The sequence below is a fragment of the Rhinoderma darwinii genome, chromosome 11, assembly GCF_050947455.1.
Source record: "Rhinoderma darwinii isolate aRhiDar2 chromosome 11, aRhiDar2.hap1, whole genome shotgun sequence".
Lineage (NCBI taxonomy): Eukaryota > Metazoa > Chordata > Amphibia > Anura > Rhinodermatidae > Rhinoderma > Rhinoderma darwinii.
This window is the reverse complement of record NC_134697.1, coordinates 81,705,132-81,729,974: the sequence shown is the minus strand read 5'-3', so window position 1 is coordinate 81,729,974 and position 24,843 is coordinate 81,705,132. Positions and strand designations below refer to the sequence as shown.

Genomic DNA, 24,843 nt, shown 5'->3' with positions numbered 1-24,843 from the left:
TCTGGACTGAGTCAAAATGTGAAATATTTGGCTGCAACAGAAGGCAGTTTTTTCGCCGAACGACTGGAGAGCGGTACCATAATGAGTGTCTGCAGGCAACAGTGAAGCATGGGGGAGGCTCCTTACAAGTTCGGGGCTACATTTCAGCAAATGGAGTTAGGGACTTGGTCAGAATTAATGGTGTCTTCAATGCTGAGAAATACAGGCAGATACTTATTCATCATGCAATAAGGGAGGCATCTGATTTGCTCCAAATTTATTCTACAGCAGGACAATGACCCCAAACATACAGCCAATGTCATTAAGAACTATATTTAGCGTAAAGAAGAACATGGAGCCATGGAAGTGATGGTATGGCCCCCACATGGCCCTGATGTCAACATTATTGAGCCTGTCTGGTATTCCATGAAGAGACAGAAGGATTTGAGGAAGCCTACATCCATAGAAGATCTGTGGTTAGTTCTCCAAGATGTTTGTAACAATCTCCCTGTGTACAAGTGTACCTAGAATAATTGATGCTGTTTTAAAGGCAGAGGGTGGTCACATCAAATATTGATATGATTTCGATTTCTCTTCTGTTCATTCACTTTGCATTTTGTTAATTAATTGAAAAAAAACTATTAACACTTCCATTTTTGAAAGCATTCTTACTTTGCAGCATTTTTCCACAACTGCCAAAAACTTTTGGACAGTACTGGTATATATTGGTCTATAATATAAACGGACTGTAACACGAAGACACGCAGACATATATTTAAGTGGAAGCCAGCCCGGCAAACCGCTGGATTCCTTATCCAAAGGGAAACCTGTGTCTGGCCACTCATGTCCAAATGGATGGGCGGCTATGTAATGCATGGATACGCCGTGTCCCTTAGTGCTGGAGGTGTTCTTTAATAGTGGCTCTCAATTGTGCCTCGTAGAGTAGGGTCCTGTGCGCGGACCCTCCTCTATGACATCCATGAGCCTTAATAGGGAGTCCTTGTGAGATAACTCCTTTAAACATTTATTTTTAAATGTAAGGACACGTGTTTAGAACTTTATTCCCTTACAAAAGATTCATATAATTTAAACCATACCTATCATTCAATCAAACTATATTTATTTTTTAATAGTGTTGCAAATTTAGACATGACTATCAGAATCGTACATACATAAATATGTAAATAAGGGTCATTTAATAGACAATCTTTTCACTAAATAGCTTTTATATTGTCTCAGAATTAGCAAGGCATTGCACTGAAGAATCTCCCAGTTTTCCCAATCCGATATGTTATTAGAATTTTTAATAGGCCGAAATTTAGGCAAATTACATGGGATGCTACGGTTCCTCCATATGCCTATGATCTTATGTGTAGGCTTTCTGTCGGATTCCGTACGAATCTTACAGAAAACATAATGTGGTGTATTGTAGAGGTATTCTCCATCAGTCCCATAGAGAGGGAATAAAGCGATAGTGTGCGCATGTGCGACCGCCGTTCCATTCAAACAGATGACAAGGATTCTCATACTCGTCATCAGTGGGGGAACCCCCAGTACTCATACATTTATTGGCCATCCAGTGGATAGAAAATAAATGTTTTTGTGGGCTAAAACCTTTAACTGTTTGACAACCGCCCACAATATTTATACAGCGGGCAGTGGAGGTCCTTAAAATCTGCACCGTGGTAAAATTAGCTGAAAAGTAAAGAAGCATATTTTTTTTACTATTATTTTCAAACTACAAGCCTAAAAATTCTAAAATTGCAAAAAGTATATGTATAAAACTTTTGGATTGTCTACGAGAGAATGTCGCAAAAATTACATCACTAGCCCAACAGATAAAAAAGTTATAGTAAACACATGCTGAAAATGGTTAAATGGTGTCTGGTGCTAAAGGCTCAAAACAGCCTGGTCCTGAACCGGTTAAGTTTCATGTTGAATTAATTTTATGTTGCGCAAATTAAAAAAGTACAGTAAAAACAATACACTCTCATCCATAATAGAGAAGTGAAGTACAACTTACCTAATGGATATGATGGACAACAGTTATGATGTTTTGTTTTTTTCTGCAATGGATGATAAGTAAAGCAGACATTGCAGTCCATTCATAAAATTAGCTTTATTTAATGGGAAAGGGCTCAAATGGGAAATTGGTGGACACTCTAAGATTGGGTCCATGCGCAGTGGAAAGACGTGCGGCAAATGCGAGGCGAATTGGTAAAAAAATCTAGACATTTCAGAGACTATGATGAGTGAAATACAGTTGACTTTCTTTGTGTTAAAAAAAGATCGTTTGTGTTTGTGGCTCTGCATTGTGATTTTTTTTAAACACATTTATATACATTGTATACGTTTCCAGAGGTAGTCACATGACCCTTCTCTTGATGCCCCATCCCCATAACCTTTGTAATCCAGAGACACCCACATGGCAGACCAACTATCCCCTCTTTAATGCTGCTTTTTATATTATTTGGACAGTTACGTCACTGGAGCTTCCCTGGAGGAGCACTACGGAACCTCTAAATGTCCATATAAGGCCATAAAAGTTCGCTAGGACTACCCCAGGGTAGCTCCAGTGATGTATATGTCCATATATGGACAGTTATATCACTGGGACTACCAGTGGAGATAAAAAGCAGCCAGGGACTCCTGCTGCTTTGAGGGGGATAGTCAGGCCGTTGTGTGGATGGGTGTGGGATACAAAGGCAAAGGAAATGGAGCATCAAGAGAGGGGAGTCATCTGACTTCCTCTGGTGCAGGAGACTGGAGTGTGGGCAGCATGGATGAGAACGGCATTCAGGGGTCTCATCAGGGAAGGGATCACAGAAGCTTTCACTGTCTGCCTCACACAACGGACTCGGATGATCATGCACAGATCCCCCAAGACTGTAGGGTGAGGACATTTACCTCATTAGGGTAACTCCTAATGCAACTGTTACATAAGGATCTTTCCCAGGGCCAGAGAACCTGAGCAGAGCATCAGGATTCATGGAAGGGAAGCTGTCTAAATCCCAATGTGGGACTCCAGCTGCTACAGCTCTCCACAGCCCGCCCGTGGCCCCTAGCGGCATGTTCACAACTGGTGAACCTGCTGGTTCTCAAATGTCGGGCTGAGTGGAGAGTATTCCGCCGACATATCCCTCTGTATGCCTATACAGTGGGATACGTTGCAGCGTTCCATCGGAGGTGAACGTCGGCACTCCTCCTGACGTGTACCTCCGACGGAAGGTAATAACGTGATGTGAAGAGCTCCTCAGAGAGTCAGACATGACCTCTAAATGTCCATATAAGGCCATAAAAGTTCGCTAGGACTACCCCAGGGTAGCTCCAGTGATGTATATGTCCATATATGGACAGTTATATCACTGGGACTACCAGTGGAGATAAAAAGCAGCCAGGGACTCCTGCTGCTTTGAGGGGGATAGTCAGGCCGTTGTGTGGATGGGTGTGGGATACAAAGGCAAAGGAAATTGAGCATCAAGAGAGGGGAGTCATCTGACTTCCTCTGGTGCAGGAGACTGGAGTGTGGGCAGCATGGATGAGAACGACATTCAGGGGTCTCATCAGGGAAGGGATCACAGAAGCTTTCACTGTCTGCCTCACACAACGGACTCGGATGATCATGCACAGATCCCCCAAGACAGTAGGGTGAGGACATTTACCTCATTAGGGTAACTCCTAATGCAACTGTTACATAAGGATCTTTCCCAGGGCCGGAGAACCTGAGCAGAGCATCAGGATTCATGGAAGGGAAGCTGTCTAAATCCCAATGTGGGACTCCAGCTGCTACAGCTCTCCACAGCCCGCCCGTGGCCCCTAGCGGCATGTTCACAACTGGTGAACCTGCTGGTTCTCAACTGTCGGGCTGAGTGGAGAGTATTCCGCCGACATATCCCTCTGTATGCCTATACAGTGGGATACGTTGCAGCGTTCCATCGGAGGTGAACGTCGGCACTCCTCCTGACGTGTACCTCCGACGGAAGGTAATAACGTGATGTGAAGAGCTCCTCAGAGAGTCAGACATGAGTTTTTAGGACAATCAGGGCACTTTGAAAGTTAGAACGGTCGATTTGATCATATTGGACCTGAAACGCATTTCGGTAAATTTACTCATCTATACCACTTTATTATATAGTTAATGTGGTTTCATCTAGTCCTGATTCTAAAAAAGTAAGTAACCCTTTTCATTCTCAAAGGTTAAAAAACAAACCAGTGAAAGGTTATCTAGTCTGCTAAATCAGTCAAATCCACAGTGCATTGGTGGAAATGTTAGTCTGCTATTAGAGAAAAAAAATTGACAAACGTCCAGTGCAGCTGTTGGCTTTTTGTTTCCAAGTACTCTCCGGTAGTTACTGTATATTGGGATGATTACATGACATTCAGAGAATACCTGATAATCCTTTTTTAAGATGTGATTTGATTGAGGGCAAGCGATTTGGCTTTAGAAATTAGGATCTGTGCATGTTGCTCATTTTGCCGAGACTGTTATCATTGCTATGAGTGTAGATATTTTCTGAGTGGCCAACAGTTTGGATGAGCTTAACAGTTTCTGGAAGCCTCTCAATTCCACATAGACATTAAAGCAAGAATTTCTAAAAAATAAAATAAAAAATGCAATGTCATCATCAACTAAAAATGAATGGAAGATGATACCATAGAGCAGAATTCTGTTGTTTGGTTTGGTAATCCAACATTGCAGTCACTTGTATGACATATGACACATTCCAAAACACTATGACACATATGGATGCATTAGCAGTTGTTTTTAAGGGGCCGCAACGCTCGTACGAACACCAGGTCAAACCAGGAATATATTGTAGATGTAATATTATTCATTCTCCAATATACAGAACAAGTCTCACATACCCATGCATCAATATTGTGCATTTGCCACAGCTCCAGCAGTTTTTGCGCCATTTTTGATGACATCAAATTTGACTACAAATTTTTTTTTTTTTTAGAAATGTGCCTCAATATGAATGCTGATGGTATTTATTAAAACAAGTGCTTTATACCAACGGGTAGTAACTGCTTATAGATTGCCACAAAAGGTTTCAAACATGGTATATGAAGGGAAGGTAGTAAACATAACAATGTTATTATTCACTAAATAAAAATACAATATTAGAAAATCCATATATAAAAGACGAATAAAGATGAAAATCTTTTTAGTGGAACTAACACTAAAGATGTACATTTTAAATTGAACCTGGTGGTTAAACTGTAGATGTTTTTGTTATTTAAGGGAATAGTGAGAACTATTTTGTGGAGATTATTTTTTATACTGTTACTTGATAATATTTTGTTGTCTATGGATCTGAAACAAGTAAAAAAAGAACGGACATGGAAAAGGACTTGGGGGTATTAGTGTATGGCAAGTTTAGAAACTAGTGTCAGGCAGCTGCTGCAAAGGCAAATAACGTAATTGAATGCACCAAAAGAAGCATAGATTCACATGATAAGGACATAGATTTACATTTATATAAATTATTAGTCAAACCACACATATAGAATACCACCTAGTTATAAGAAATACTGAAAAGAGCTAGGAAAGGAAAGTAATTAAAGGCTATGTAAACATTTGACGTCATTTTTTTAGTTTTTGTATTTCGGAAATTAAACATATTTCTAATATATTTTTATATATAAAAAAGTTTTCTTAGTTTTAGAGATACAGCTACTGTGCATTAACTATACAGTATATAGAAGCTGCATATCGTCGCTGTCAGCCGAATACGTCAGTGTGCTGAAATGACGGCTCGGCTGAGAGCAGCTACTGTGTGCGTCTTACACCTTATCTAATACCTATCAAATCTAGGTTGATGAACTTGATCGGTATTAGGGTTTGATAAGCTGTCAGAGGAACACAGTAGCCTCTCCCAACCGAACGTTCAGTAGCCACAGGTAGGTATAATGCTCGTTTTAAAGGCAACTAGTCACATCAAACATGCAAGGACCAATAAAGGAAATGAGTAGTAATCCAATGGAATTGATACTTTTTTTGATATGTATTGAAATGTGAATCAAAATGAGCCCCACAATGACAAAAGGGACACCAACAAGTGATTGTAACCATACAATACACACTAAATATTTAGATCCATGACATAATATGTGACAAATAACTTTGACATTGCCACAAAGTAAAGTGCAAATGTGCATCAATCCATGGGAGTGGTCAGCATGTCAAGTAGTAGTGATAAAGTACATACCCATATTGTAATGAACCACAGGAATGGCGTCCACTCTGACACGCGTTTCGGTTGAAATCTTTAGTCAGACGAAGGCTGTATGACAATGTACTTGTCACTGGGGATATTATGTCATGGATCTGAATATTTTGTCTCTATTTTATATTTACAATCAATGGTTGCCGTCCCTTTTCGTCATTGTGGGAATAATTTTTATTCACACTTTAATGCATATCAACTAAAGTATCAATTTTATTGGATTACTCTCGGCTTTTCAGCACTCGATTTCTTTTTTGGTCTCCGTTTGTGATCTCGAGTGAAGCGTTATGATTATGGCATATATCTCGAGAAGGAGATTTATATATAATTGTGTGCAAAAGGATACAGGATAATAACCTGTCATTTGATTTAAATCCCTGCTTACTCTGGGCTTAGGAGTCCAGTTGGCGGTCTTACTGAGTGATTGACAGCTTTGTCTGTATTCACACTCATGAAGGGAATGCTGTCAATCAGTTGTGGAGACCGCCCACTAGACTCTTTAACCTACAGTGAGCAGGATTTTAAATAAATAAATTACAGGTTATCCTGAATATTTTTGCACAAAACTATACATCAATCTGCTCTGCTTCTCCTGCTCTACAACATACTGCCTGTAGATAAGACTGCATGTTTCAACTTGACAGGTACCCTTAAAGGGAATCTGTCAGCAGTTTTGAGATGTAAAAACTACTGACAGCATTATAAAGAGGAGGGGGAGGGCAGTGTAACGATACCTGTTGTGTCAGTAATGCAAGTTGCATGACAAAAAAATTGATCTGCCCCCAGCTCCACGATCGCAAGTGCCATGGAGGCGGCCCCTTGTTGTTTATGTGCACCAGGCACTCCTCCCAAAAATGTGCCAGCTCCTCCCCTCTGCTCTGAGTGGCAGCTCTAGCGGTCTCCTGATTGGACACTAGAGCCGTCACTCAGTATAGAGAGTGGCAGTTGCGACGGCAGCGCCGGGGTCATTAAACATTGATTTGTAGGTTATGCAACTTACATGACGGATACAACAGGTATCATTACACTATCCCCCCCCCCCTATATATAATGCTGTCGGTAGTTTTGATGTCTCAAAACCGCTGACAGATTCCCTTCTAGACCTTATTGATACATAAAAGGTCTTTTTACTTTTTGTCTTATGTCTAAAAGAAAACCTTTCAGTTAACATCTGTACATACAGTCAGAGCGTCTACTGTAAGTAGTCATCAGTGCGTTTCTCATTTTAGACCGGCTGAACACTGTATAAACTGGAAGAAAGTACTCACATATATGCGGCAATGCAGGAGAAAAGTTTTGTGTATTATGGGATACATTATTGCATTGTCTTATATTTGCTGTTATTGTTATCTGTTAATTCCTTGCATGCAGTTTCTTTCAAGCTGGTTAAGTATTAAATGTTACCTGCAACAGATCGCTGCCAATAGAATACATTTGTAAATCATACGATGGTGATGTAAATGTATAGAACACGTGAAAGAAAAAAAAACACGTATTAAATCAAATAAATATTCCCATCTTATATGTGGCTATGCCATGAAGGCCCCGACAGGTGCGGGTCCCACCTCGGCATCACTCAACTTTAAGCAACCTCCATTCGTCAATTCATGTCCACCATAGTCTCCATAGAATTTATTGGAAAGGCAGCCCTCTTGGTGGCCCTCTTCATTAAAGTCTATAGAAGTAATGGAAATAGCTAAGTAAGCTCGTCTCTTTCCGTAACACTCATAGACTGCGATAAAGACGGCCATGTGCGGCCACCACTCCATTCCATGGGCCTATGGTGACTACGGTATCTTCCTTCTTGGATAATGTATGGAATTTCTCTTGACAGTTTGCAAACTACAGGAACTTATCGTTGATCCCAGGTCACATGGATTGATGAGTCATGTAAAACTACAATCAGGGGACTATAGTGAATATTTTGTACCTACCAGCAGTGGGTCAGGGAGTTGCTGTTTTTATGACATAGATTATTTGTAGCAAGCTGGCAGTATGTATGGAGTCTAGGATATTATTTTCAAACAGAATGGCAAAGTGCAGTGTACTTCTATTGAATCTACTTGTTGGTTAATTATATACATTAATCTATTCATTGATAAAGGGCCATACATATAAAAACGGGGACCCCATAGCGAAAATAAAAATGGGGTCCGTTCTAGTGCTGGTTGGTGCCGCAACACCATCTATCCACCTATGACAGGAGGACTAGATGCTTGTTGGCCCTTTCTTCTCCTTTCCATCATCCTTGGGTTGATTATACACACCTTGTTTACTAACTTTTGCAGGGTTTGTGGAGAGCTGGGTCCCTGCACAGGTCGTCACTGCACAGGTTAATAAAACCCTAAGCTGAGCTCCATAGCAGTTGCATGGGCTGCTTTATTGCTTAAATACCCTTGCATTAATGGAAATATCCAAATCTACAGTACTGTGCAAAAGTTTTAGGCAGTTGTGGAAAAATGCTGCAAAGTAAGAATGCTTTCAAAAATAGAAATGTTAATAGTTTTTTTTATCAATTAACAAAATGTAAAGTGAATGAACAGAAGAGAAATCTAAATCAAATCAATATTTTGTGTGACCACCCTTTGCCTTCAAAACAGCATCAATTCTTCTAGATACACTTGCACACAGTTTTTGAAGGACCTCGGCAGGGAGGTTGTTCCAAACATCTTGGAGCTTCCTCAAATCCTTCTCTCTTCATGTAATCCCAGACAGACTCTTTGATGTTGAGATCAGGGCTCTGTGTGGGCCATATCATCACTTCCATGGCTCCTTATTCTTCTTTACGCTGAAGATAAGTTCTTAATGACAACGACTGTATGTCTGGTGTCGTTGTCCTGCTGCAAAATAAATTTGGAGTCAATCAGATGCTTCCCTAATAGTATTGCATGATGGATAAGTATCTGCCTATATTTCTCAGCATTGAGGACACCGTTAATCCTGAACAAATCCCCAACTCTATTTGCTGAAATGCAGCCCCAAACTTGCATGGCACCTCCACCATACGCTCTCCAGTCCTCCGGCGAACAAACTGCCTTCTGTCAAAGCCAAATATTTCCCATAGCACGTTGCCAGTTCCTATGTTGTTTCCACGTCAAAGGTATCGCTTTTTGGCCGCAATTCTACCATGTACACCACTTCTGGCCAGACTTGTCCGAACAGTAGATGGGTGTACATGGGTCCCACTGGTTTCTGCCTGTTCTGAGCTGATGGCACTGTTTGACATATTCCGATTTCGAAGGGAAAGTAAGCATGATGTATTTTTGATCGGCACTAAGTTTCCTTGGCCGACCACAGAATCTATGGTCCTCAATGTTGTCCTTTTCTTTGTGCTTCTTCAAAAGAGCTTGAACAGCACATCTTGAAACCCCAGTCTGCTTTGAAATCTTTGCCTGGGGGAGACCTTGCTAATGCAGTATAATTACCTTTTGTCTTGTTGCTGAGCTCAGTTTTGCCATAGTGGACCTGTGACATGAAACTGTCTTCCACAACCTCACCTTTGTAGCAGAGTTTGGCTGATCCTCACCCAGTTTTAAGTCTCCTACACAGCTGTTTCTGTTAAAATTAATGACTGTGCTTCAACATACACATGAAAATGATGATCATTATCCCCTGTTTGGTATAATTGATTAATCATTCACCTGACTAGAATCCTACAAAATCCACAGCTTTTTGCAAGTGTACCTAAAAAAATGGATACTGTTTTGAAGGCAAAGGGTAGTCACACCAAATATTGGTTTATATGATTTGGATTTTTCTACTGTTCATTCACTTTGTATTTTGTTAATTGATAAAAAAAAAAACTATTGACACTTCTATTTTTTAAAGCATTCTTACTTTGCAGCATTTTTCCACAACTGCCTAAAACTTTTGCCTAGTCCTGTATAGGGCAATAACGTGACACAATAATATAAAATACCTTTTGATCTGCCTAGGAATTGTTATTCTAATAAACAGTATTTATAATGACACCAGCATTGACATTTTTGTCAAATTTATTCTATTTTCTAATATATTGTATGGCCTTAACTGCCATATATATATATATATATATATATATATATATATATATATATATATATATATATATATATATATATATATATAAATTATATATATATATATATATATATATATATATATATGTATATATACATATATATATATATATATATATATATATATATATATAGCGTGTCATTTAACAATTCTGCCCAAGTTTTACAGGTGCATACCAAATATATAAATCCATGTTGATCAGCCAAATACTATTAAAATTGTGTCAGACAATAGAGTCTATTGGATTGAAATTATAATGAGGTTCTTAACAGACTCAAGACAGATTTTTTTTTTTCTAAATCTTACTCATATGATTTTTTCACAGATGGCAGGAATTTTGAGGCCATAAAAACTGTTGCCCATGTGATGCCACTAAATTTAGAAGTACCGTATATTCTTTTGTTTATTACCTACTGTATAAAATGGACACATACAAAATTTCTTTAGCTCTTTTTTTCTCTCTACCAGTGCTGGAGTTTCATATTTATATATTTTTAACCTTAAATAGATAACAAGATATCACCCAGTGGCCAGCAATACATAATTCTTTGTAATGGCGACAACGTCCATTTAAACAACATGAGCGACGGCCGCTGATCATTTTTTAAGTATTGTATGGCTGTCAAAGTTTCTCCATCAGGTTGGAATTAAACATGTGAATATTCTTTAATCATTTTATTATACCAATCTAACAGAATGTAACACATTTGTAAATGGCTGTAGTCCTTACTTACTTTATGTTTTCATAGACATTTATACCTGGAAAAAATTCAGACCCTTCTTTTTGTAATCCTGGTCAACAAGCTTAACCAGGTTTATATATATATATATATATATACAGTCCAGCAATGGATAAACACAGCACTCCAAAATAACAGGAAATCAGGCCATGTGCTCGTCACCAGGGGATGAATCAATTCCCCTATTTTATGGATAGAAGACAGCGTAGGAAGCAGTGACGGCACCAGGACTTCAAGGCAGATGCAAGCAAAGTGGATTTATTCACCTCAGAAAAACACAGCAACGTTTCGGTTCAACAGGAACCTTTCTCAAGCCATGGCCTTGAAGTCCTGGTGCCGTCACTGCTTCCTACGCTGTCTTCTATATATATATATATATATATATATATATATATATATATATATATATATATACATATGTGTATATATATACGTAAGTATGTATGTGTATATGTATACACGTGTGTATGTATATATGTTTATATGATAAAAAAATATATATATTTATATATGTATATATATATATATATATATATATTATATATTATATATATTTTTTATTTATTTATTATTTTTACAGGTAAATCTGAGGGTTAATATGTTATATTACTAAAGGATATTTAAATATTTAATATACCTAGCATACGTAGTAATTCCATTTAAAAAAAAAACAAAAAACAATGTGTATAGTGCAGACTGTAAACCAATTATTTATTTTTAGCACCAATAGCAAATCCTTGTGTAAATTAGTGAAGCGCTGTTAAAATAAAAAAAAAAAAGCAAAGACTGAGTAGAAACTTGTCAAAGACAGAATATGTATTAAATCTGGTGGGGTTAGAGAGTTACAGGATTGAAAGGCAGACAAACTTTTGAAAGCATGAGGCAAGAAGTAAAAATAAAAAATGTATTTTATTTCTGACACAATGTATCAAAATGAATAATGTGCATTATTTCTTTCCATACAAATATAAAAAATATATAACATATATAACAGTGAAGGAATACTCTCATGAAAAAAACAGATTATACCTATTTACAAAGGAAGAGTTCAGAAACCTTGACTAATACCCAAAAATATTGGGGTTACATTGTGTCTTTCATAGCAATCTGAACCTTTGTGATACGTGTGATGTCATCTTGTTTGGAATGTGTTTCGCCATCCATCCATTATAGTGTGAACCGGGCCGCCCCCATTGTAAGCATACAAACAGCTGATGGATTTCTTGTTCTAGTCATACTAATTGCCAGTGGAAGTTTACAAAACATTTCAGTTTTTGGTTTACATGAAATTACATTCTTTCCATTTTAAAATTAGAAACAGGCATAGAATTTCAAAATCCCCATCGTTCACTATGCTAAACTCATACCCGCAAGATATGTACGATGGCCAGGGCAGCAGATGCCGTGCCACATAGGAAATGATATATGCAATTTATGTTTGGCCCAGTAGTTTGTACAATAGCACAATTATGTATACCGAACATTGGCTAGTGAACTTAGCCATACATATCTAAGGTTGATTTCACGCTGCATAGGAGGGATCTGGATCCATTTTCCTCTCCATATTTTCACAAAAAAACGGAACCAGATTCCATTAGAAAACGTTTGGGACCTGTTCTAGTTTTTTATTTGTTCGAAAAATGAGAAGTAATATAGATCTCTCCAATGCTAGGCAAAAGGCGGCCCAAAATGTTTTGTTTTCTCCCAACTGACCGTATCTCACATGGTGATGGAGAAGGCAGAAAAAACAAACACGCACACGTTGAAACTCTTTCAAAGTACACTTCAAGGTGTATACCTACTTCAACATTTTTAGATTTTTGAAGATGCCTTCAGAACTAAACGTGTATGTATTTTCACACTGTTTGACTTTTATAACTAAAACTACATGGATTATAAATGATTTCCATTACTAAAAGTCAACCTGTGGGATTAAGGATGAAACTTTAAGGCGGCCCATGGCGGAATGAGATACGAGTATTTGGGAAAATTGCATCCTAGGTCCATTGTGGCCTATAGCTAATGCATTGGGCTGCACCGTGCTATTGAAATTTCTATATTATAGTCCCATGATATTAATAATTTCCACATACATTATTAAACACATTCAGAGACTTAGGGCCGTGTAAACGAGCACAGATCAACGAGACAGCTCGTTGATCGGCGCTCATTTGCTCCTTTCGCGCAGAGTCCTTGTCACCCCGATCCCTCATCCCCATACATTTACATCATGTCGGCAGCGCGTCTCCCTGTTTACAGGGATGATGTTCTCCGACATCGATGATTTTTAATGCTGCATAAAATAGCAGATCAACGAATGTTGCTCGTTCCTCGGCTGATCGTTGACCTGTTTACACATGGCAATGATCGGGAGCGAGCGTTCATATGAACGATCGTTTGCCTGATCATTGGCCCGTGTAATAGAGTTTATCAACCAATACAAGAAGTTTTGATTTAACTATTGTTTGTTATGGATTGTATTACTATTAATGCCGAATTATTAGTCTACGGTTAGAGGTAATATGTTTACAGCTCTAAGAAAAGCTAATAGAAGACAGTTTAGCAGGACAACCAATTCACGTCCCTCTGATAAATATCCAAGTACTTATAAAAGTTATTATCTAATTACATGCTAGATATTTAGACTCTGACTATTTTTCTTATGATCAATGTAAAAGTCTGGACATAGGAAGAAGGGCAAGAGGAAGTAGTAACATGTCTATGTAGCTACTAGACATCTGGTTGATCATCATGGATACTTTGTGGTTTAGGGTCTCGTCCTTTTGCTTCCAGAAAGACTAACCGCACATTATTTGGCAGTTAAGGTGTTAAGAGGCCCCAATCACTCCTTGGTTCCTTGTAGTCTAACCTCAAAACATGCTCTGGGGCAGCTCATTTATGCAACTCTTAGGGTTTCTGGTGTCTTAATTAAAACAAGACCTTCATACAGGAGCTTATATATCCTGTAGCAAGGTCAGGGGCAGCAGAAGACAAAAAACAGCTCATACACTGAATATATCACTGAAAGGGAATGGTGGGGGGTAGAGCTGATTCCACAGGGCTGCACAGGATTTATTTATATGCAGAGGCAGGAAGGTAAGGGAGCAACAGGGGTTATGTAGAAGCCAAAGGAGGCTAACCAGATGTTTATCGAATTTATTACAAATAATCTCCTTCTTGGGTTGCCCAAGCATTACAATGCTCAGCCCTTGCCATGCTGTAGATGCAGGTGGTATTAAAAGGTAAAAAGAAAGTATTTTCATGTGAACCTGAAAACTTGGCAATCTAGTATACCAAGAGTTAAGAATAACTATGGAATAATTATTCCATACCAAACTGAAACACTAGGAGTAAGGCTCAGGCGTACAAAATCAATGCCACTTGGACTTAGTTTTAGAACATTTTATAGACCCGCATTTAGTATTGAGCTCATTGTCATCAGTTTGTCATATATTTTTGGACCGAGGAATGATTCGTTTTTACTTTAAAGGGAACTTGTCACGTTGGAAATGCAGTATGATCTGCAGGAAGCACGTTATGGAGCAGGATGAGTTGATCTAAACCACTGCTCATTCAGGTCTTAGGAGTCCAGTGGGCGGTCCTAATTAGTCACTAAGAGCCTTCCAGGTATAAGGGTTCTTTTACATGGCCTGATATGGGTCGTGAAAACGAGCGCCGATTGACGTGACAGATCGAATGATTGGTGCTCATTTTCTCCTCTCACACGAAGCTGGAATTGGTAATTTATGGGGACGAATGATCGTTACGACGAGCATTCATCCGCATACATTTTCATCATGTCGGCAGTACGTCTCCCTGTTTACAGAGGGAGATGTGCTGCCGACTAGCAACCATTTTATTGGCCGCATTAATAAGCGGGTCAGCTGATAAATGAGCATTTGTTCGTTCATTGACTGATTGCTGCCCTATTTACACTGGGCAATGATTGGGAATATAGGTGGCTATTGTGAACGTCAATAATACCTTAAAGTATGACTTACAAGAAATACAAAACAAGATACTAACATGGAATACAAATTTTATGGAAGATTTCTTCTTTACTTATCCGTGTACGTGACGTAGAGACATGTACAAGGATAGCAATGAAATATCCATAAACTCGGAACCCAATATTCCCCAAAGTAGACATTTTATGTTCCTCAGAATATCAGATACATTGCTTCTTCAGGAGCACCATTGATCAAATTCAGAGAAGCATCTTTAATAGACAACTTTAAACATGTACAATGGCCAAAGGAGGGCGTGGAAAAAATCTTAGGTGATTTAAATTGCCTTGAAAATATAACATAGTACAATATTATGGACAGAGTTACAATTTTGTTGTCCGGTATGTACGGTACATGTTCACAAAAACGGTAATTCCATTAAAATTGACTTGTAATGTTCCAAGAAAATTTATTGGAAATCTCTTCTAAATTAATTTGCTGACAACCGCTTCATGACTACTTCAAACTCTCAAGTATGGTATTTCTTTTTTTGTGAGTAGCCAAAAGATTAAGACATTGTGAGGATTAAAGGCCCTTTTACACATGCCAAGTATCGGGCAAACAATCATTCATAGAAGGCTCATTGCCAATAATTGCCCTGTGCAAACAGGGCAGCGATCAGCAGATGAACGATCAAACGCTCGATCATCTGATGAACGTATGGTCTTAGAAAATTAATCAGAGTAACAAGCGCTCGTTCCCATGCATAGCTCCTTGTGACTGGAGCAAACGAGCGCCGATCAACAAGCTGTCTCGTTGATCGCTGCTCGTGGCACTGGCCAAAATTGGCCGGTGTAAGAGGACCTTAACGCAACACTATCTAGATTGGAGACGTATGTTGCTACAGGCAATGTTAAGTAATCATTATTTCCAGAAGCCTGGAGATATCACTTATTGTATAGAATGGAATAAATTGGTTTCCATAGCCCACCATAGTGTAAGGATACTTCTATCCCACCCACCTCCTTTTCAGATTAATGTGAACACAGTTAAATATCAGAAAAATCTGAATCTTTCTGTGCTTTAAGTTGTTTGCAGTGTACATGTGTGAGCTGGAAGAGTTGGGGTTTAGAATTGGATTTTCAGTTAAGTAAAATTGAAAGATAAATGAAGTGCTAAATAAATGTAATAAGGGACAATGGTGTCAAGTTAAACATTCGCATTACTAAAGCGGCCTTTCCTGTCTGTTAACAGTGGGCTCAGATAACTACAAAGCAGTGACTTGTCTGCCTGTGTTTGTATTATGACACAAGCCTGTAGAGGTTCTGGCTTACAAACGAAACCAATGTTTTGATGCAGGTTAAAAAAATATACTCGAAACCCTAGAGGCAACAGGAACGGGGATGTTTTTGAGCAGGCCGAGTAGAGAAGGACCAGATGCTAAAAAGTCTTCTGTGAACCTTAAAAATTCAATATGTAGGCAGCTGGCATATTTAATTTTAGGAAAAAATAAGTTCCAAATAGGTTATTATGCCCACATGACACCTTTAAAAGATTATTTTTTCTTTATTTTCAGCTTTCATATAGGCATTATGTATGAAAGCAATAACCATCGGCTACATCGTATGATAGTAGTAGCCTCTTACTCTCTGAAACAAGGATGTAGCACTAAGTGCAAGATATGTTCCACCCTCCATTTATCACAGTTTAATAAAAAAAAGAAAGCTATATTAAATAAAATAATATATATGTGTGTGTATATATATGTATAAAAAGATAGATGGAGCAAGGTAACTCTTCCGATCGATAAATTTTTTGAAAACATTTAGACAAATATAACATGGTATTGCCAAGTTCTCTATAATACATACACTACTGTCTGAACCTTGCTAAAAATGTTTGCTTGTGTTATCATTTTGGACGCTGAATTGGACAACGGTTGTGTGAAATTGGGATGTCCCAGCATTGGAAAGAAAACCCACTCAGTCTTGGGGCCAGATGTGGTTTCTTACAAGGATCAGCACCAGATACATTACAAGACTCCAGGTTACAGGCGTGTGAGTACCCATGAAGATCGTGTCTTAACACATTCATGCCGGGAGTGGAAGCTGCACATCTGCGTCATCTGCTTACTTGTTCAAAGCTTTCTCCAGGTACTCCTGTATCCACTTAATCTTAGGGTCCAAACAAATCTGTTTGCCATTGTGTTTAAGACGAGCCCTGTAAAAGAGTACAGTACAGGTAAGAGAAAGTGATACATTAAGGGATGAAAATGCAGTATATTGGTATAAAAGTATAAAAGAAAGTGTCATATAAATGTGTCAAGTAAGGTCCTAGCATTTGTTTTTTAGAGGCGTCCATGACTGCAATATATTCTTTAAGAATATACCTGCTTTGCGTTCCCTGAAGACTGGTAACATTCAGACTATGGAAGATGTTCATAAATTTCAAGCGGATTTAAACAAACTAAGTGTTTGGGCATCCAGTTGGCAAATGAAGTTTAATGTAGATAAATGTAAAGTTATGCACCTTGGTACGAACAACCTGCAGGCATCATATGTCCTAGGGGGAGCTACACTGGGGGAGACACTTGTTGAGAAGGATCTGTGTGTACTTGTAAATCATAAACTAAATAACAGCACAATGTCAATCAGCTGCTTCAAAGGCCAGCAAGATATTGTCATGTATTAACAGAGTCATGGATTCGCGGGACAGGGATGTAATATTACCACTTTACAAAGCATTAGTGAGGCCTCATCTAGAATATGCAGTTCAGTTCTGGGCTCCAGTTCATAGAAAGGATGCCCTGGAGTTGGAAAAAATGCAAAGAAGCGCAACGAAACGAATAAGGGGCATGGAGAATCTAAGTTATGAGGAAAGATTGAAAGAACTAAACCTATTTAACCTTGAAAAAAGACGACTAAGGGGGGACATGATTAACTTATATAAATATATGAATGGCACATACAAAAAATATGGTGAAATCCTGTTCCATGTAAAAGCCCCTCAAAAAACAAGGGGGCGCTCCCTCCGTCTGGAGAAAAAAAGGTTCAACCTGCAGAGGCGACAAGCCTTCTTTACTGTGAGAACTGTGAATCTATGGAATAGTCACCGCAGGAGCCGTCACAGCAGGGACAGGAGATGGCTTTAAAAAACGCTTAGATAATTTCCTAGAACAAAAAAGTATAAGCTCTTATGTGTAGAAATTTTTTACTTCCCCTTTCCCATCCCTTGGTTGAACTTGATGGACATGTGTCTTTTTTCAGCCATACTAACTATGTAACTATGTAACTATTAGTAACTTTTAAGGGCTCATTCAGACGAGCGTATATGTAGTCCGTGTGATGGCCGCTAAAACTATGGCCGTCACACAGACTCATGTACTTCAGTTGGCCGTTGTTTCAACGGAGCGTGTGAAGAAATAGGACATGTATGGGTGCACAGCCCGTAAAACACAAAAAAACTGACATGCTCCATAACTCCCGGCACAGTTCTACGGCATGGACACCCATCCGTGGTGATATGGAAAGGTGTCCACAGCCAATAGAACTGAATGGGGCCGTAATTACGTCCGAATTTACTGTAGTGTGCATGGGGTCTAAGTGTGTGTAAAATTCGTCCCGTTCTTCACTAGAAAAGGTTTGGAATGTTTTCCCATGTTTCCTCTTCTGGGATCCGTTCCTTGTTTTCTTTTTACTGAGGCGTGTTTCGTTACTCTGTACTTACACAATCTGCAGAGAGCAGTTGGTGGTGGAGAGAATCTTCAGGTGTTTGATGTTGCTCTTGGCCACATTGCTTTCAAAGTATCTACAGGGACATCGGTAAGTCAAGCTGACTGGTTTCTCTGTTGGAACAAACATTAGGAATAAGACCCCTGCGTTGAAAACAGATATTACATAACAATTTGCCATTACGGCGTGATGTACATAGCAATCGGTTGTTAAAACTATAACAATTAGTGAGAAATTATATGAATAAAGGTTATGAAAAATAAAGAAAAAGAACAGACAACAGGCAGATACATGTGAAAGATACATGTATACTAAGTAACTGAACTGATATTCAAATTATAAAAACAATTATTTAAATATTTACATGGGGTTATATGGGAGAAAAATCAAAGGGTCTCCTATTTTCAGAAAAAGTGGCCGTCTTCTTCATGGACTTTTCTTGGTATTCTTGCTCAGTCCAAAACACTTAAATGTGACTGAGCTGCAATACCATAAACAGCCCATAGACAGAAGTGGCGCTGTTTCTGGAAAACAAATATATAGCCGTCCATACTGGCATCATATTTGTGTCTAATTTATTTCCTACATAAAAGAAAAGACAATGTTTTCTATAGCTATGTCTTATTTTTACAACACATTACATTCCAAGCATTACATGTTAACTTAAAATAGCTTGTGTTCTCTAGAGTTGTGTGATGGAAAATCTGCAGCTGCTCATGGTACTTAAAATTAGTCAACGGTGTCTAGCACCCTGAAGCCCTTAGATGCCGCTTTATAATATCTGTCGATATATATATATATATAATTTTATGTTAAGAAAAATACACGGAGAGGATTATGAAGTTAGATAAACGTAATCATAAAAATATTGCCGTCAGTGTATGGCTATAAACTGTTGGATTTTAATAAGCTTTTACGAAATATTCGGATCAAAATAAAAAGACGAAGGGAACAATGCAAGAGCTGACGAAGAGTAGTAATATAAACATATAGTGTAGGATAATAATCATAAAGAACATAAAATACCATCCCGAGACATAATAATAAAGAGAATAATGGGGATGGGGGCAGGAAAGAGGAAGTAGAGGAAAGGGTAAAGGAGGAGAAGGGGGAAATTGGTCGAGGAAAGAAGGGTTTTGATCTTTAGGGTGCCAATTACATATGGTAAACTTGATGTTCAGGAAGAGTCGGAGAGGTCCAATGGCGTTGCCTCAGAAATACAAGATAGTAGAAGTATCTAGAATAATTAATTTTTTTAGCATCGAGGTGTACAGAGCAACGCGTTGCGGAACTGTACCAGCTCCTTCCTTAGGCACAACACCAAATGGCATATGTCTGGTTACCGATTCTGTGTCGAGGAAAGAAGGGTTTTGATCTTTAGGGTGCCAATTACATATGGTAAACTTGATGTTCAGGAAGAGTCGGAGAGGTCCAATGGCGTTGCCTCAGAAATACAAGATAGTAGAAGTATCTAGAATAATTACTTTTTTTAGCATCGAGGTGTACAGAGCAACGCGTTGCGGAACTGTACCAGCTCCTTCCTTAGGCACAACACCAAATGGCATATGTCTGGTTACCGATTCTGTGTCGAGGAAAGAAGGGTTTTGATCTTTAGGGTGCCAATTACATATGGTAAACTTGATGTTCAGGAAGAGTCGGAGAGGTCCAATGGCGTTGCCTCAGAAATACAAGATAGAAGTATCTAGAATAATTACTTTTTTAGCATCGAGGTGTACAGAGCAACGCGTTGTGGAACTGTACCAGCTCCTTCCTTAGGCACAACACCAAATGGCATATGTCTGGTTACCGATTCTGTGTCGAGGAAAGAAGGGTTTTGATTTTTAGGGTGCCAATTACATATGGTAAACTTGATGTTCAGGAAGAGTCGGAGAGGTCCAATGGCGTTGCCTCAGAAATACAAGATAGAAGTATCTAGAATAATTACTTTTTTTAGCATCGAGGTGTACAGAGCAACGCGTTGTGGAACTGTACCAGCTCCTTCCTTAGGCACAACACCAAATGGCATATGTCTGGTTACCGATTCTGTGTCGAGGAAAGAAGGGTTTTGATCTTTAGGGTGCCAATTACATATGGTAAACTTGATGTTCAGGAAGAGTCGGAGAGGTCCAATGGCGTTGCCTCAGAAATACAAGATAGTAGAAGTATCTAGAATAATTAATTTTTTTAGCATCGAGGTGTACAGAGCAACGCGTTGCGGAACTGTACCAGCTCCTTCCTTAGGCACAACACCAAATGGCATATGTCTGGTTACCGATTCTGTGTATTTTTAATTCACAGCTTCCATAAAACGAACACAAAACTAATGGTGCGTTACTAAGTTGTCCCTGCTTCAATGTCAATCCTTTTTTTATGTGTTTCCAAACCTATCAAATGTTAACGAATAGCTTTTGAGGGACACAATAACTGGGGCTGAATAAACCATCTGGGTCATTTGATTCTAATAAATGGCAGCAAGATTTCAGCTAGCAGCTACTTAATGTTTTGGGAGTTGGGTGTTAGTAATTAGATGAGATAACGGGGCAGATAAATCAGCACTTAGCCGTCTTGTTATTCTAGTTATTAGAATGGTTTTTAACCTCGGCTATGAAGAAATCTGTTCTGGGAGGCAAGTAAGCTAAACGGAGCAAAGGAAATTGAAGTTTAAATGCTGCAAAAGGATTAACTCTTTTGTGATAGATGGTCCTAAAGTACAAGGCTTAAACCATGTTCGTCCAAAAAACAAAGCAACTCTACGTTGTGCATGATATCAAACTTTACTTTTTAAACTTTGCAAAAATGTACTCTGTACAATGCAAGAATTGAAAAAGTTGCACACCACCGAGTGCCGCTCGGGCCATTTTTCACAGCATCCGAGTGGCACCCGATAGTTTTCACGGATCCATTCACTTTAGCGGGTGAATGGGTCCGTGACCCGACTTTCCGATCTATGGAAAGAAAAAACATTTCCTATCTTTCCACGGATCACAGACGGGACCCGACCAGCCCACATCAGTCGTGTGCATTAGGCATAAGTAGGCAGCCCATGTGGCTGCTATGGGACCCTTGGAGATAGAGGTGCCCACACTAGATTGATCCCATCCCCAATGCAGCCCTTGTATCTATCCACCACCATAAAGGGGGTCCAGTTTGATCTTTGTTATGGAGCCCTCTCCTTTCTGTTTATAACGCAGTGCATAGTATACTCCAGGTCTAATGTCTACATAATAAATCCAGTAATAACATGGTTCCAAATCCCCAAATAAATGGATGATAAAAAATGTGGTGCTGTGCTATATACTCTACTATACCACTGTGTTCTTAACGCAAGGTTCAGATGTTGACCTGCTACAGCAAGTTCTCTAGAGACTATTCACATGTTAGTTCTTATCTCCGTATGTCTAGTTTTTATAATACCCTTTAGGAATGTTTCCAAGGACATATATATTTTATCTGTATATAAAGTCTAAATGCAAAGTGATAATCTACTGAAAACATCTGTAGCCCAAAAAAGACCAAATTTGGAGGTTGTGTTATCTGGTAGCAGAAAAATCTATCGATCATAAGTCTTTTGTTATGATATCTCTACATTGGAAAAATAGTTTGCAGGGATAAAAGTAAATGTTGCAACATGTTGTAGTCTCATGGGAGAAGAGGGAAGATTTCCCATCAGTGATCTGGCGGTGGATGAGATGATGTGGACCCTGCGTGTGTCCACAGCTTTGTCTTCTCAAACTTTCGCAGGAAAGTAAATTGAGCTGTAGACATCTTTTACGTCAACCACTCAGTTGTAGAACGTGTTCCAAGTCGAAAGCTTTTCCAAATGGGACTCTGAAGAGTCTTAAAGCGCTGTGATCATCCAAAACCCAAGTTTCGATTTGCTGTAGACTTGTGTAGTATTTTCTTTGTAATTCTTGAAACATACCCTTGCATGTTTCATGGGTTGTAATTTATTTTCTATTTAGAAAGTTTACTTAAATTAAAAGAATGTAAAGGTTGGCGGAATTTCTTTAAAATTATATTAGTAGATTTTGGTATCATTTACTAAATGTTTAACATCTTCTATCTAGTTACAATTAACATGGGTCTATAATCTATAACATGGGTCTATAATCTATAACATGGGTCTATAATCTATAACATGGGTCTATAATCTATAACATGGGTCTATAATCTATAACATGGGTCTATAATCTATAACATGGGTCTATAATCTATAACATGGGTCTATAATCCATAACATGGGTCTATAATCTATAACATGGGTCTATAATCCATATTGTATATATATATTATATTTGATATTTTATATACTCCATATTTATTACACCAACTACCTTATGAATAGTTTTGGCAGTTTTTAAAAGATATAAATATTATTTTATTATGATGTGATCATTAACGCAGAAACACGAAATTATTATAAATGAACATTTCACAACACAAATGTAAAAAAAAATATCACCTCTAAATATAAACCCTAGAGTCGTCCTCTTCTGACAAGTTGTTAAGATTTTTGTTTACAGCCGTTTCTTGGTCACATCTGTTCCAATGAAAGTTGCGTGATAACCAATTTGTTACATAAGTAGAGTTAGGGCCCATTCACAAATCCGTGACCTTTTATACGGCCGCAAAACATGGGCTGCACATGGATGGCCTCCGTGTGCGGTCCGTTTTTTTTAACGAACAATTGAATAGAATGGGTGAGACTGATCCGCAAAAATGGACAGGAATAGGACCTGTTCTATCATTCGTAGAACGGACCTATGGATCCGAAAAAAAAGTATGTGTGCATGTCCCCATAGAAATGAATGGGTCAGTGGGCTATCCGTCTAAAATATGGAAAGCACACTGAAGAATTTCACTGAAGTGTGCATGAGCCCGGGTGGCAACCCCTGAATGGGCTGTAATGATTGTAAAGTTTGTTGTCACCCATTCATTTGATTTGCCACATGTAATACTTCATTTTTCCTGTAGTGTCCGCTGCAGTGGAAATCAACTACTAATAGTAGAGGGGTTGTATGTGATTAGACAACCCCTTTAATTGTAGGGGGGCATACATTTTAATGTTCTTCCTATACCTAACCCATCTTATTTAAAGAGTAACTAAACTTTCAACAAACGTCTGACATGTCATAGTGACATGTCAGAAGTTTTGATCGGTGGTGGTCCGAGCACTGAGATCACTACCGATCGCTAAAATTAAGTGGCAGAAGCGCTCGGGTGAGCGCTTGGTTTCTGATGAGCTTTTCTTGGAAAGCCGAGCAATTTGTGTACGTGCTCCTAGACTTTCTATTGAGCCCGTACACCAACTGAGAAAAGCCGATTAGAAAGGAAGAGGCTTCTGCCGCTTCGTTTTAGTGATCGTGGGGGTCTCAGTTCTCGGACTCCCACAGATCAAGACGTCTGACATGTCAGAAGTTTTCTGAACGTTTAGTTACCCTTTAATGCTGGGCTAAATGTCATGCTCCTGATACAATCTATAGATTTCATTCTGAAACCTTTACCAACTGTAGTTTTAGTTGGTTATTACATTTGTAAGATGAAGGTGTCGGAGAAGTTTTTACTTGTAGACAAGATACATCTAGAACTTTCAACTTTTCTTAAGCCGTCTGCTTCTAGCTCAGCATTTCCCATCACAAAGCCGCGGTTCATCTTTGAGGGTCTATATTAGTCCCCTAATTTGTGGCACACGCTGGCTGCATTCTTTCTCCTTTGTGTCTGACTATTGCATATATCATCTGTGTTTCACTATAGTAAAAGTGTCACCCTGGAATCTCGTGATATGATTTCTTAATGTGCAGCAGCTTAGTGAAACTGGGCTGCAAATGAGTTAAATAGAAAAGGAACATGAAGAGATTTGGTAGTCAGGGGGCTCCAAGTATTAAATGCATCATTTATATAAAGTGCACGTCAACTATCGTAAACATGTCCGTCCTCCCGCCAATTATGGTTCGGCACATTTTCTTATTCAGGATGCCGCTATTACATGATTCCTTCGTGTATATTTGCAGACTCATTCCAAAATATACAAAGTTTATAAAAGAGAACTGATTCTAAGTTGAACTATAATGTATGTTTCATGAATTATTCTATACAGATGTAGCCATCTTTATCTGGACTCTTAACGCATTGAATACACAGTGGCGAGAAACTTTAA

General features: G+C 38.7%; 1 protein-coding gene across 2 annotated transcripts in view; it reads right to left on the bottom strand.

The window, feature by feature from the left end:
* CXCL12 (C-X-C motif chemokine ligand 12) overlaps positions 1-24,843 on the bottom strand; it is a 55,400-nt gene that overhangs the window by 18,643 nt on the left and 11,914 nt on the right. The window contains exons 2-4 of one of the 2 annotated variants that reach the window (XM_075841834.1): positions 18,682-18,799; positions 17,089-17,175; positions 8,794-9,049 (exon numbers count right to left, since the gene is read on the bottom strand). In XM_075841834.1, coding sequence (XP_075697949.1) covers positions 8,983-9,049; positions 17,089-17,175; positions 18,682-18,799 — 272 coding nt within the window. In that variant the 3' untranslated portion in view covers positions 8,794-8,982. Of the gene's footprint in view, positions 1-8,793; positions 9,050-17,088; positions 17,176-18,681; positions 18,800-24,843 lie in introns of those variants that run through there. The other variant, XM_075841835.1, reaches the window with a different exon arrangement.